General features: G+C 45.2%; 1 protein-coding gene across 7 annotated transcripts in view; it reads left to right on the forward strand.

Moving 5' to 3' along the window:
• Window positions 1–4129: 4129 nt before the first annotated feature.
• The window catches only part of SLC6A6 (solute carrier family 6 member 6), a 51514-nt gene continuing 40881 nt past the window's right edge, over window positions 4130–14762 (forward strand). For 2 of the 7 annotated variants that reach the window (XM_032194403.1, XM_032194404.1), the window contains exons 1-3: window positions 4805–4850; window positions 8541–8576; window positions 11035–11100. In XM_032194403.1, the coding sequence (XP_032050294.1) occupies window positions 4832–4850; window positions 8541–8576; window positions 11035–11100 (121 nt within the window). In that variant the 5' untranslated portion in view covers window positions 4805–4831. Of the gene's footprint in view, window positions 4326–4804; window positions 4851–6224; window positions 6385–8540; window positions 8577–11034; window positions 11101–11697; window positions 11839–14762 lie in introns of those variants that run through there. The other 5 variants (XM_032194405.1, XM_032194406.1, XM_032194407.1 and 2 more) reach the window with 5 other exon arrangements.

Consider the following 14762-nt stretch of genomic DNA (forward strand, 5'->3'; position numbering starts at 1 on the left):
TATAGTTTTTATTCCATACTATGTTCCTCTAAGGGATTTGAAATTGCTCAGGAGCTCTTGAAAATCCTAGTGTAAACCTTTGGTTACATGAGAGCTTTTTATTTCCAGGTAGCTGACTGTCAGTTAACCTGAGACACTCAACTTCTTCCACAAACACATGTGAGTGCTTCAGTCCAGGCTGTTTCATTCCTCTGGGTCTGCCCCTCACTGGAGGAATCAGCTCCTGTAAAGCAACAGGCATTTCTAAACTTTCCCGCTGCTCGGAAGGGGCCCACTCTAGCCTTTGAGACGTGCAAAATGCCTCAAATTAATATGTAATTATCTTGATGTAGGGAAACGATCAGCGGAAGCAATCCCATAATGGCTGGGCAGTTTGTAATATAAACAAAATAGGCCACTAGCAGTAGTATTAAAATCACATTTTAAATAGAATTTAAAGCCAATGGGGCTACTTTTCAAGAATTCCTGTGGTTTTTAGCTGTCTTTGGGTTTGACTGATAAACTGGGTGGATTGATTCCATCACCAGCAGGTTCACGTGATGGGAAGTATACCAAAATCGCAGGTCATGTTTTGATTTCTGTTTGGTATTTTATTTGTATATGATTTAAATGGATAAACTAACAAAAAATTAACTGTCCAGGCCATAATTTCATCTAAAATAAACACAGACTACAGCAACTTAGTGGATTGCACGGATTAGTGAAATATCCTGGTACGTAATAGCAATAGCAACAGTTCTGTCCCCTGATTTAGTAATGCTTAAAATCTGCAATCCAGAGTCACTGCATGATGTTTAAATCCCTCACAAAATCTGCCTCCTTTTCTCAGGCTCATGGTCCTTTCCCATACAGGGGAACCCCAAAGGCTGCCCCTGTATAGCTTTATATAGGAAATCTGTATTTGGAGACTTGTTACTGCAGTCAGCTTATTCAGAGCATCTTTTTGCTATTCTCACCTACGCCCTTCTTTACAGATAGTGCTCTGCACTTGCCCCTTAAATTTCTGCTGGACTTTGCATCTGGAATAAAATTTGATTTTTTATTTTAATATTTATATGCAAAATCTTCCCAATCCCTGCAAAACTGGCTCCTTGTTCTTGCCTTGCTGTGGTCCTGAGTATATTTCCTTTAACAGGCACAGGTTGAGAAGAAACAAGTTTTTGTCCTGAAAAAGCAAGAAATATTAAACCCACTTTGATTTGAAAATGAAGGAGAGTTTGCTGATGAGCATATTTTAGATCCTGGTGGAGCATATTTTAGATCCTGGTGTGATATTCCTCCCTCCAGCTGCCTCACCTGACAGAAATCTGCTCCACCTCTGCTGCAGACTTGTGTTAATACGCATCCATCTGCGAAATTAGGCACTCACATCACTGCCCCTTGAGACCTCCTTTGCAGGGTGCAGATACAGCAAATCTCTTCTGACTTTCGTGCCTTCTCGGTAGATTTCCACACGTTATAGCCAAGCTGGGGATTTGGCCCAGTGTCTTTTTTAAAACCTGTGACCCAGACGTGGAGATTAAAGACGAGTTATGTTATTGGATTAAACAGATACAAGAGGCGCTCACGGTATCAGCATCCAACACCTTAAAACTCCAGAAAGCAGATCAGCGTGTGAATGGGGAATATGGGCTCCAGAAAGAGGCAGAACACAAAGGAAGACTAACCTGTGCCTTGGCTAAATGTGCAAAAACCTGCAGCTCTGGCTGATGTGCAAAGCAGTCATGGGAACATTATATTGTGGCTTTCTACTGTATCTTAATACTGGGTACATTTTGGATCTGCTATACGAGTCATATGAACTACACCTACCTGTAACCACAGCGATTTTGGCCTGTCTTACTTAAGTTTGGGTTAATGCTCTCATGGTGGGTTTTTAAGGGGTTAGGCTTGATTCCGCTATTAATGGCACCACCGCACATCAAAATCAATGGAACTGCAGAACTAAAATTAGTAACAGATTAAAGCCAGACCTACAGTAAAAGGATAACAATTTAAGGCACCACTTATATTCTTAATATTATACACATGCTTCTGCTTTGTAATTTGGGCTCTAACTTGTGATTTTGGTTACATAAGAGCCGGAGGAGCCAGAAGCACTTGAGCTGCTGTACACCGCTGCAGCTGAAGGCAGTGTGCCCCCAAATATTCATCAGGCACATTTTCAGAAGTCGTGCTGTCTCATAATGAAACAGCAGGCAGCGATGCACATATTTATAGCACAAAAGGACTAATTATTATTATTATTCCACTTAGTTCCAGGTACTGTTTACATGCTTCTGATTTCAAAACAGCATTGGCTGTGGTTTTCTTCCCCCAAACACTTTTTTTTTTTTTTTTTCAAACGCAGAGAGCAACCATGTGCTGTGTGTGGCTGACTTTTCTTTTACAGAGCACGGAACAACAGAACAAGAGAGGGCCAGAGACAGAAAATACAGGCTTTGATTCCTCTAGAGAACTTGAGCAAAATGTTCCGCTGCTGTCAGTGGTACAGCTGTGCTGGCAGGATCCTCAGCAACATGTAGCTCCAGCCACTACTTTTCATTTCACTGGTGTGACTGCCGGTTCCTGGTCAGCCTCGAGGCATCCTCACCGCAACTCAACAAGTGTCTGCGCCGGTGAGAAATGTTTTGCTTTGCTCCCTGGTGCGGCCACAGCCGCCTGTGTTTGTGGTCCCTCGTGCAGCCTCACAAAATGCTAGCTGCCTTCAGCAAACGATGCCTAGGAATCCAGAGCTGCAATACACCAGAAACCTGAATCAGAAGGCGTAGGTGGCAGCATGCGCTACATCGTGTAATTAGTTTAAACCAGTCTGTTTAGAGGAGATAGCTCTTTGATTAGCTGCACATATCAGATACCTGTATCTCTTTTTTTCAGATTAGGGACCTTTTGCAAATCAACTTGGATACTGCACCGGAGTCAGGCAAAATGAGTGGCATGCCTGTGGCACACGGTACCTAGCGTCCTGCACTGCTAGCAATGAGCACTCAGAGGGAATGCAGTTCTCTGTGTTTTTGCACGAGCCAGCCATGGAAAGAAGCCTTTTCTAGAGACCTCCCTGGAGGCTGCCCTGATGGAATTTGGCCCCTCAGCAGCCTGTGTGTAGGTGGTGGTTTTCACAGCCGTGTCGTTCTGTGACTGCCAGCCTAGTGTGTGGTGTGGGCAGGTGGGGTCTGGTGGCAGGGAAAGCCTTGGGGAGCTGGGATGCGGGGAGTATGTGCTCCTCTGTGAGCAATCCCTGCGGGTCCCAGTGCTCACGGTGAGCACCCGGGGACTTCTGCAAAATGCTGACGCCCTCGGATCTCCTTTTTCCAGCTGCTCTGCCCTTGTAACTAACCGGTATTTCACGGTACAGCGTATCTCCCCAAGTCTCCTGCAGGGGCTGAAGGAAAATGCCTAGTGAGCCCACACGCTGCTGAATCCTTGTATGAACAGAACTGCGGGAGATGAGGGTAGGGGACACACACCCCAGTCGTGTCCCCGTTCGCCGGCAGGAGCAAGGCACTGGCTTTCGGTGCAGCGAAAGCCAAGGCAGGACAAACCGCAGCCCTGCTCGCCACCAGGCTCACTCCGTTGTGCTGCCGGGAGCCGGGCTGCCGGGGGCTGCGTTTTTTGGGAGGCGACGGCAGCCGAGAGCCGGGAGCCAGGCACCTGCCGGGCCCCGCCGCTTGCCGCCGCCTCCAGCCCCACCGAGAACCCCCAAACCTGCCGGAGCGGCACCGGGACCGGCGGCCGAGCTCCCCCGCGCTTCATCCCGGAGTATGTGATGTCCAAACCAGCAGCCGGGGAGCCGGGCGAAGGGCCGGCCAGCCCCGGTGACACCTCGGGCGGATGCTTTGTCTGCGAGAAGGGCGCTCTTTGTGCGGCAGCGAGCAGCCCAGCCGGGGGGAGCGGGGCGCGGGGCTGCGGGCGGCTCCCCCAGCCCGAGGCCGGCTCCGGGCGGCCCGGGGAGAAGCGGGGGGACTCCCAGCCGACCCCCCCCCGTCTCGCTGCCCCGCTCCCCCAGCCTCCAAACCCCTCCCCGCGGCCGGTTGCCAGCCCGAGCTCCGCCGCCTGCTCTGCTGCATGGCCCCTCCTTCCCCCACACCCCTTCCTTTAGGCTCCCCCCTCCCCAGCAAAGAAGAGGCCGTGCCGGTGTTTTTCCACTCAGCAGGATGGGTGATGCTCAAAGCTCCCTCATTAGACAACAGACACGAGAGGTCAGGAAGAAAGCGCTTATAAATCACCGGCGCCCCCCGCCCGGCGCTGCTAGTCGCGCCGCACCGTTCCGCCGCACGGCCGCAGGGGCGCAGCGGCGCGCAGGCTCCGCGCCCAGCGGACCGCAGGTACCGGCGCCTCCCGGGCGGGAGGGAGGGCGGTGGGGCCGGAGCCGAGCCGAGGGAACAAAGGGGAGCCGAGCCGAGCCGTGCCGAGCCGTGCCGTGCCGAGCCGGGCAGCGCCCAGCCTTTGTCCGCGCCTCCCCTGCCTCCCCGGGCGCGCGTTCCCTTCCCCCTCCATTTATTATTTGCTCCTTTCCAGCTGTCTCCTCACCCGGCTTTTTTTTTTTTTTTTCCTCTCTTTTTTTTTTTTTTTTTTTCTCTTCCCCTCTCCCCCCTCCTCCTTACGTTAACTTTTTTTCCGAGATAACAGTTCTCAGCCTGCAATTAACCACTTGCTGGCGGCCCTCCAGAACATCCGCGGAGCACGCTCCTCTCATCTCTGCTCTCCTCCCCACTCCCCGGCTATTTTTTGCCCGTTTGCGCTCTCCTTCCCTCCCCCTCCCACCGTATTTTTTCTGGCTGCCTTGCGCTAACCTCAAGTGAAGAGGTTGGTACGGGCACAGCTCCATCTGATGCTCATGGGCCTACCTGGTGGGTAATACAGCTGCTGTGCTTCCTTTGCTTATTTATATATTTTTTTTCGTTGATCCTTGGTGAAGCTGAAATCAAAGTTGTGATGGGCTTTAGGGAAGGGACTGCCTGGGGCGCACTGGGGAGCTCAGCATGGTGCAAAGGGGCAAGAGTGCTGGGGGGACCGGGGTCCACATCTCACCCGCTGGCTTTAAGGTCGTGAATGCCCATCTCCATCTGAGCCTGTACCAGGCAGCGTGTGGGAGGACGTGCAGGGTTTCCATATAAGAACATGGGAGAATTTATTTCACACAGGCGAAGAAATGTGCAGAGTGTGTATTTGTGAAACAGAAGGCGAGCTGTGTTTTCCTCAGGCAGCTCCGATAGTGGCAAAACTTTGTATTTATAAGTTGAAGAAGCTGATTTATACGGTTTAATAAGAGCTATGTTTAAAGGAAATCATTGATGAAAAAGTAGTGGGAGAAGATCCAGGGAAACACGAAGAAACACAACCTCACACATATTCCAGCATGGTTTGTACCAAGGTGTAAAGATGGAGTTTTTGCTTAGTTCCCATTTTTCTAACCGTATTGGGAAAGGCATTAAGAAAATGTTCTGAGAGGAGCTAGTTACGTTGATAGTGCTATTTTGGTAACTGCAATATTTTTTCACTTGCATGTCAAAATGTCTCGAGTTTTGGACATGCAAAAAAGCAAGGCAGCCCCGTCCATGAGACATGTCAGTGTAATTCAGTGCTTGGATGACAGTTGCTACCGGTTTAGATTTTATGGGTTCAGGAGTAAAACGGTTCATTAAAACCTGCTGCTGTGGAATTTGGAGAGGAGAGGCTTTGGCAAAAAAAAACTGGATGTTTTGGATGGCCGGGTGTTTACTTCTAGGTTTGGATTTGGGTGAGCTGACTGCTTTTTGGCATTGTCTACCCTTGCATGAGTATTACGGAGAGATTGCCCTGAAGGCTGTCCCAGAAGTACGCTGCTGGGATTGTCCAGAGGGTGGTTTTTTTAAGAAAAATGTGTAAGCAGTTGAGCAGCCAGCAACAGGACGGTGTCATTCACCCAGAGCAAGGAGTAAAATTGAGGCTGAAGCACGAGTGTGGCGGGAGGTTGTTTTTGTTGCCCTGGTTAGACCGACACTGGAAACTTTATTTTCGGCACTTTCAGAGATAGCATCTTTGTATTTCCTCTTCAACTGTCTCTTCCTTTTCTCTGCTTTGCATTCGTGTTGTTGGTTTGTTTTTTTCTCTTCATTTGCGTGCATCTCACCTTCTCTTTTCCTTCCCCTTCTCACCTTTCCCATGGTTTGCGATGCTTTGAGGCAGCACCCGCTGGAGGGCGACAGACACCTTTCCTCCCGGTGGGGTCCCTGTGTTGCCCCGCGTGTGGGCAGGGACCCAAGCCCACAGCCCGAGAGACGAAAGGCCGCTTCTCGCTGTCATTTATTAACCTGCATTTTTTTTATTGTGCGGTCCCAGGGTTATTTTCTATCACACCTTGCAAAAAGCAGGAGATTGCAGATGGCACTGTGATATTTGGAGGTACTGGGAAGGTGGTTGCGTGCTTGGGGGTGCTAGATCAATATCCTGGGTTTCTTTGTTTGTTTGGGGAGTTTGGACTAGAGTCCGGTATAAATTTGGAATAATTCAAATGCTACTGATTTTAATTTCATTTTACTTTTCTGTAATTAAGAGCAAAATGTTGTTGGTAGTCACCAAGATGTAGCTCTGGAGGGGTTTGCCTTGATGTTTCTTAAATGGCAGAAGTGAAATGATTGGGCAGTGGCAGGAGGCTTCAGTGCATTTGAAATCTTGTGTGAAAAGAGGTACAACAATGCTGGGGAAGATAGGAAGACACTTTCAGTCAGTGTGTTCTTTCTGCATGGTGCTTCTGAAAGCCCCTGTGCCTGAGCATAGCTCTATTTGTAAAACCTCAGGGATGAACTTGTCTTTCAGCTTATCGTTGCAAATATTTCAGTGAGTTTTCCCTTAAATCAATACTCTGCATAGCCAAGACTGAGCAACATCTTGGTGGCTTCCAGCCAAGTCCTGCTGGCTGGCTGTTTCCAAAGAGACTCTCAGGCACAAGCCTTTCAGTTGGTCTCCAGGGCAGTGATGCTCCCAGGATTTTCCTCAATGCACCTCAAGACTCACCAGCAAACCCCTGTTATTTTAATTTTGTCCTGTAGCTTTAACCAGTGCCCCAGGGTTTGGATACAAACTGCCAGTTCCACCAGTAAGGGGAGTCTCCCTACACTGGTGCCTTACCCAGGCATTTAATCACGCTGGCAAATGACTGAAAAGATTATGCTGATTTGTTTCTTTTAAATTTAACCGTATTACAACACATAAAAATGGATGGGAAGCCATGGTAGTTAAAGCCTTTTGCAAGTAATGCTTGTTTGATTGGTCATACTAATAAATTGTAGATCGTTTAAGAAGTGCAGCTTTGAATAGATTAACTACTAGGATTAGTGCCTTTGACTTCTCATCACTAACTTCACTTATGTGAAAGGGGGACTGCTTGCAGGACTGGGTCCCTGGCATTTGGAGGAAAAGCATGAGGATGAAAATTTAGTAATTTAACAATTGTTGAATTTCTCCCATAAATGCATACTTACTTGAATCCTCAGCTGTTGTAGTGCCATGGATTTAATTGATTTGTGCTAGCCGAGTATCATCCCAAGGCATGTAAACTCTAGGCAATACTCTTTAAATTACTTACAGAGTAGCTAATATTGATATAAGATAATGTAGTAGGAATTAAATGAGACTGCTGTTGTGCATTATCCTTCCCCTTGTCTGCCACAGCCAGCCATTGGAAGGGCTGCTACCATGCTGCCAGTCTGTGATTCTGAAACTGCAGTGGAGTCAGCATCTGCTGCATTTCTTTCAGTCTCTTTTTTTGGTGTGTCTACATTCACACAAACAAAAAGCAGATTGGTACCAGCCCTAAACCCTGCCCCAAGAGCATCCACAAATCCCTCCAGCTCAGCTGGTGGATGGGGAGTGTGAATCAAGTCCATGTTCTTGCCAGCCAGCTGTGGGTGGGCAGCAGCAGGCGGATGGCATGAGGCTGCACAAGGGTGGTTGGTAAAACCCATGTGCTGCTGGGCAGGCTCGTTCATTTTAGCAGTTACTGGATTTCCTGTTGTGGTTCTTTGTTGCCCAGAATGGTCACAGCCTCAGAGAACGCCTTCACTGCCATGGCTGCAGGACTTGGGTTTGAATGCAGCTGGTGCTAGAGTGCTGGCATGGAAAAATGATTACGCAGTGCCAAAGTACAGCAGAAACACTCTGCTTTAGGGTGTTGGGGTAGGTAGGCTGCCCACAGGTTGGAGGGCAACCCATACGTAGAGCTACAGGGCTATCAGCGAGCTGGAATGCAGTTAAAAGTTCTTCCTTTTTCTTCAGGTCACGTGGCATTTGCATTTTATTTCACTGCTGCAGTTTCCTTACTCTTGAAACATATAGGCTTTTTTTTTTCTGTTTTCACTGAATGAGATAAGAAATAATCTTGTTTGCCTTTGTAGTGCCTTCTGTGTCTTGATGTTCTTCAAAACTATAAGCTCACACAGATGAAATTCAGAAAACACTATGCATGATAATGTTAAAACATGCCTGACTTTTTGTGGACCCATTTTTTTTCTTTAAAATATTTTTTTTGCCTTTTCTTTTTCTTTTTTTTTTCCAAACAGGAAGAGAATATCCACTCAGGAGAGACTCTTCTTCATGTAAGTGTTATTTATGCTTGTTTATGAAATTACAAAAGGGTTATAAAGATGATTAAAACGTTCCAATACTGAACATTTGCCATCTGTTCGTAGAAACCAAGTATAGAGCATGTAAAAATAGGCTGTAGTTATACAGTAATAATGCTCAGCAACTGTTATCTTAAATCTATCTATCTGTGCAGTTCTTCTGTGCATAACACTGCAGAATTTAGAAACCATTGCAAAGCACTTTGCAGACATTTAAGCAGCATGCCTGTAAAGTTGGTGTGTAAATCCTGGAGGGACAGTATTAAAGTGGTTTGCCCACAGCAGAGGGGAACCACGGGTGAGGGCTCATTTTAGCATCCCAGAGTCCCTGGTCCCCAAACCCTGTGACAACAACCAGCTTCTCCACCTTGGATTGTACAAAATCCAAGTTCTGTCTGTAGAGCCATTTGTTCGTGTGCACATGTGCTACAGCGTGCATGTATACGTGTGGGTAAGAGAGAGCGTGTGTACGCCCATTTGGCCTCAAATAACACAGAGGTATTTCAGGCCTTTTCTACAACCTGTGGTGATACCCTTTAAAATTAGACTCAATGCCTCTCTCTGTTGGTGAATACTGTTGCAAATGTATTGTGAAAGCATTTGGCTCCAGGCTGAACGCTTGGTCTGCATGAGCCCAGTACAGTATTCCTCATGGGACAAAGAAAGCTGCACGTTGTAAAAATCCAACAGTTTTTCTCCACATCACCTACTGACATGGTTTGCTTGCAGATCTCTGATTTGAAAACTGAGTAGGAGAGTAAGCTCTGCTCTGATTAGGAAATAAATCTGATTAAATGTTTTAAGGGGCTGCATAGATGAAGATTCTCATTGCCTTAGCGCAAACTTAGCTTAGCAAGGAAAATGACTGCATTGTTCCCAATGCAGGGCCCGCTTTGCATAACTCCGAAGCATGTACTGTGTCAAGTGGCATGGCAAGCCCACGAGCGCTCACGTCAGGCTGATTTCCCATAAATCAACATTTTTTTGGAAAAATAACATATATCTCTGAATTGCAGCACTCCATTATGCTTGCGTAGCAACTGCTGGTTAATGAGTAGCAAAACGCCGTGTGGTAACAAATGTTTTTTTGCTATTGTTGAGCTGGAATGTTAGTTCAGCTTCTAGATAAAAGTGGCTTGCGCAAGGCGCCCTGGTAAACCATGATTTCTGTGGCTTGTATGGTAGTTCTGTAGGCAACCGTGGTCTGCTGTTCCCCTGCCCTGTGCTTCCCTTCATTTTCCATGTCAGCCGGGAGGTGGGGTTAGGTAAAGGCAGGGAATTGGCGGCCCTTTGAACCCAGCCAAGCACGAGCGTGAGGCCCGTTGCCAGTCAAGCATCTGCGGCAAACACTCTTTATTCCCGTTGTGTTTCTAGCAGAAACGTTGTAAGACACTTCATTTAATAGCTTTAAACTGCAAGTGTTCTTTGGCTGGTTTTATGGATGTCATAGAGCAAGCTCTCTGAAGAACAGACAGTAGTAAGAGAAAGAAACCCCCACAAAGGATTAAAGACTCATCCTTTCCTCTAGCTGGAATCCTAGCTGAGACTAGATCAGGAGTCCGTAGCCTTGAGAAGGTACATCACCATTATTAAAAGGCAACAGAGAGGGAAAAATTCGAGAAGGCTTTTGATTATTGCCATTTTCATGATGAGTATTTCATTACAGTATGGGAAATTCAAAATGTGCTTCCCAGAGATTTTAAATGGGAAACAGTGAGGGGGGAAAAATCACCTTTAAAAGAAGAAGCTCCCAAATAGAGAAGAACCCAAACAGATGAACCCTACAGAAGTGACTGTATGGTGTCTGGAAACCACAGAATAAGCGTGCAGCCCAGTGCAGCACAGGTCTGAAGAGTTTTCTCTGGAGATTTCACTATCACAAGCAAATAATCAGGAGCCTCCTAAGTCTGATATATGTGCTCCAAAACGAATGAATAATGAAAGGTTTGTGGTTCGTAGGCCATTTGCGGTGCAGCCTTCCATCACCTGCTGTGGCTTTTCTACAGCTAACGGCGAGCTTTAAGCATCAGAGCCTCCCTCTTCTGGTTCTGTGCATGAAATATGACAACTTTGACTCGATAACTCTACTCGTGCCTGTCTATGCATTGGCTCCCTTTGGCTTCTTCAACTGTGTGGGTTTCCAAGAGTTAAGCTCCAGAGACGGGGCTAGCGAGGCTGTTGCGAGGCAGCAGGATCCTGAGGCATCAGGACAGGCACCCTGGCCTCTGCCCGCTGAGGTGGCGAATGCTCAGTGGGGATTAACCCCTCGGGCCTGCACATTGGACCGGGCACCGTGACAGGAGGTGGCCGCTGTGAGAAAGGACTCTTTGTGACAATAACCAGCCTTATGTAGTTGTAATGATAAGAAAGGGACCATCTTATTGTAGTCACTTTGCGACAAATACTACCACAATTCATTACTTTCCATCAGTGCCTCATCCTATGGAGGAATCACCACTGCCCATCTACATTGAGGAGGGGACAGAAGTCCCGATTGGTGAGTGCAGTTGGGATGGGTTATTTTTAAGGGGGGGTATATCGTACTTGGGTTTTATATTCCTCACATGTGTATACCCGTTTGTCAATGAACATTCTAAGGCTTGTTGCAAATGTTTGTTTTTTTTTGTTTATTTGCTTTTTTTTTTTTTTTAATTTTAATTTCTTAATACAAGTGTATTTTAGAATTCTTGAGAATTGATATATGCTGCTAGTGTTGGTTTCCAGCTAATCATGAAGCAAAGTATGTAATTTATGCAGCAACTTCCGTGCAGGATCTCTTACCAAAGGGCCATGAGTATCAGAAGAGGTAGTTCCCGGTTCAGCCTTTGACCTCGGTGTTGAGATACTCAGAATATTCTGCCAGTTGGGTCAGCAGTTTTTGCCCTGCTGACACTGTCCTGCCCAGCAGCATGACGCTGCATACACGGCTGAATGGCCAGGAGAGAGTTACAGAGGTTTGCTGTTACCTGTGCTGCCCATCCCCAGTTCTGAGCTCTGCTGCAGGTCTGTTGTCACTGCATGGATCTATAGACTCGCTTTTGTTCTTGTTTTATTTTGTGGTGTTGGTGTTTTGTTTTTGTTTTCTTTTAAATAGATAAGCAGTCTTTCAGATTACCCATAAAGAAAGAGACTAACAGATCAGTAAGTGTATCTGTGGTGATCTCTTTGGACTATAGAAGGCTGTGACTGCATCATTTCCAGAGCCACTTATTCAGCCAGTTCTTGGATGCATTCAGTAAGTGTGCCTTGGCTACCACCTGCAGAGTCTGCACAGTTGAGCAGATGTGTCTCTTCAAATAACTTTTTCTTGCTATACATCTTGAATTTTTCCACCCCTGCATTTATGCAATACTCCTTGTCCTACTATCTTTTGAGCTAGATTAATTACCTGCCTCTACACATACTACCTTAAAGGTATTTATAGCTGGATCTCAGCCCAGGAGTTTTCTTATTTATAGACTATATTAATTTATTTCTCTTACTCTCTCCTTAGATTATTTTTATTGTCCTTATTTGTATTTCCTTTATTTTTCTATCTTCTTAGTAATCTCTGGAGACCTGAACAGCTCACACGGTGGTTGTTTTGACATAGCATTATGCTTTAGATTTCCATATCATCCCTTCATATGTACACATCCAAAAATATCTTAGCTTTTGACCCTTTCCTGCATCACTCAGAAGCATCACACATAGAAACTGAATTATGTGGCTAGTCTTACCTGCAGTCACCTTTAGGTCTTTCTTGGGTTCACAGCTTTGCAGCCAGCTGTTATCAGGCAACGTCACTGCTCTCCTGAGATGTAGGGCTTTATACTTCTTAGCAGTAAATCCCCATCCCATTGCATGCCACTTACTGATATTATGTAGGACTGATTTAAGATAGTACGCCTACATGATTTTAATGCCCTGGATTTTTTTCATTTACAGAGAAGTTGTTGCTGTTTTATCATATATAGAGCTAAGAAGTACTTAAAATTTTGTATTTTGATACCTATTACATTTGTTTTCTATATATTACTCCAAACACCTTTCCCAGTTCCATCATTCTTATTTGCATACTTTCCCCTAGTTTTCTTTCCTCTATTTATAATTGTAATGTTAAAACTGACAGGCTTAGCTCTCTCTTTTTCTTCATGTTTTGCCTTTTCTTGTTATGTAGTTAGTATATTGTTGCTGTATTCCTTCTATGCATGGTACAATCTGGTCTATCCCACATTACAGATAATGTGTTCCTTACCTCCTCTAAGTGTTCCTTACCTCCTCTAAGGCTGTAGTCACATGAACATCTGTCCCCCTTGTAGAACCATTAGAGCTAAATTCTGTCCTGGACCCTGGTATTTTCATCTTGTCTCTTCCTGCACTGAGGAAACCTTGACTGCTGAGATGGTGGTATCTACACAAAGAAAAAAACTATACAGTCAATAACAAAAGCAACCAACCAAAATAAATAAATAAATAAATAAATAAAAATAAACCACCATATAACAAAAAAAAAAAAAAAAGGAAAAAAAATAAAAAAGAAAAAACAGCCGTGATAGTTTTAGAATATATTTTTTTAGTGCTGACATGAAGGAGGTTGGATCAGGCTCTGAGATTCAGCAGTAGCTGTGAAATGCCCAGATTGGGTTGGGAAGGGCATCATGTTCATTTATTTTAAATAAACTTCTTGACTGTCAACACAGCAAGTTGTAGTTGAGGGAGGACGAGTGGAAAAAGTAAATGATACGGAGATGAGAGGAAACCACAAGCTCTAAGTTTGGTATTTGAATGCCCAAAATGGGTCAGGGCTTTTATAACAGTTGGGTGCAGTTATCAATCATCAAGCTGGGAGGTCAGCTGCAAAACTCTGGTCTGCGCCAGAGTCTCAGTTCTGGTCCTACTTTCCATTCAGCTTACCAGAGTGATCCAGAGTGAGGTTATCTGCACCTGCACAGAGCAGAATAGGATCTAAAAGAAATCCTTTCTGAATGTAGGCTGGAGAAACATTAAAATGTTTCCTCATCTAAAACACATTTTGGATGTGCTCTGGATGGTATATGGAGTGCACACGATTCTGTCCCAAGCCTGACTGATAGCAGTAGATCGCTTTGTAGCTTCTGTATCTATGAAAAAAATAGAGAAATCAGTAGGTTCTTTCAGAGTCTAAATTTAACAACCCTAATTATTTCAAGCAATTTAAAAAGGAACATAAATCTCACTTGTTTATTACAGCTGCTTCATGAAAACAGCAGATACAAATAATAGCCTATAATGAAAATCTTGCTAACACTGTCATGAATTAACCAACAAAAGAACTGCTGTATGGGATCTGGCCAAAGGCAGCATTTCCTTCTCTGGAGGGAGGGAATTTGCGTCGAGGAGAAGGTGGTTATTACCTAAATGCTGTTTTTATCTCCTTGGGTGAAATGAAGACATTGACATTTCTGCCTAGATGAATAAGACTTTTGATTGGAAAATAGTCTGAGCTCTACATACTTTCTATGTGCTTTAGCACTTCCTCAAGTACATTCCTAGAGGAAGGTAGGTAAGCTAGATGCAAACAAACATGCAAATAAAAATATTTATGAAGAGAGAGAGAATATTTTCTGAGCAGTAGCAAGGAATATACGGAATAACAATAAAAGGGTGCAGTTCAGTTGCTGGCAGACTGCTCAGACACCGTTTCAGCTGTCTTCCCCACAATTAAGCAGTTCAGGAGGTTCAAGGTGAAGAAATAGGCAGAGCAAGCCACTGTTCACCATCACCAGTCATGCTAAGGTCATGGCTGTATTCCCCAGTCATTGTTTGGAACCTCTTGAGTTAAGCACTGAAGAAAACACCCCAGGCCAGACGGTCCAAAATTACATTTTATAAAACAAAAAAAGCAGGAACACAATATTTGTACTGGCAATCATTGTATTTTGGGCCGTACAGAACATCACTGAGGGAATAATTGCCTCCTCGGGGATCAGGGAGCAATAGAGCTGTAGGTTGAGATGTTTGTTTATGTTATTCCTTCCAAGTCACATTTTGAGATGTTAATGTTGTTTAATACCGCCTGTCAAATTAGCTGCAAAGACATACAAATTCAGGATCTAATTCCCCACTGATTTACTCCAGCGCAGCTTTGTTGAGTCCAGCGGCATTGCTATTGCTGTATCCTTGTGTAAACAGGGTCAG

This window comes from Aythya fuligula, chromosome 10 (genome assembly GCF_009819795.1).
Source record: "Aythya fuligula isolate bAytFul2 chromosome 10, bAytFul2.pri, whole genome shotgun sequence".
NCBI lineage: Eukaryota > Metazoa > Chordata > Aves > Anseriformes > Anatidae > Aythya > Aythya fuligula.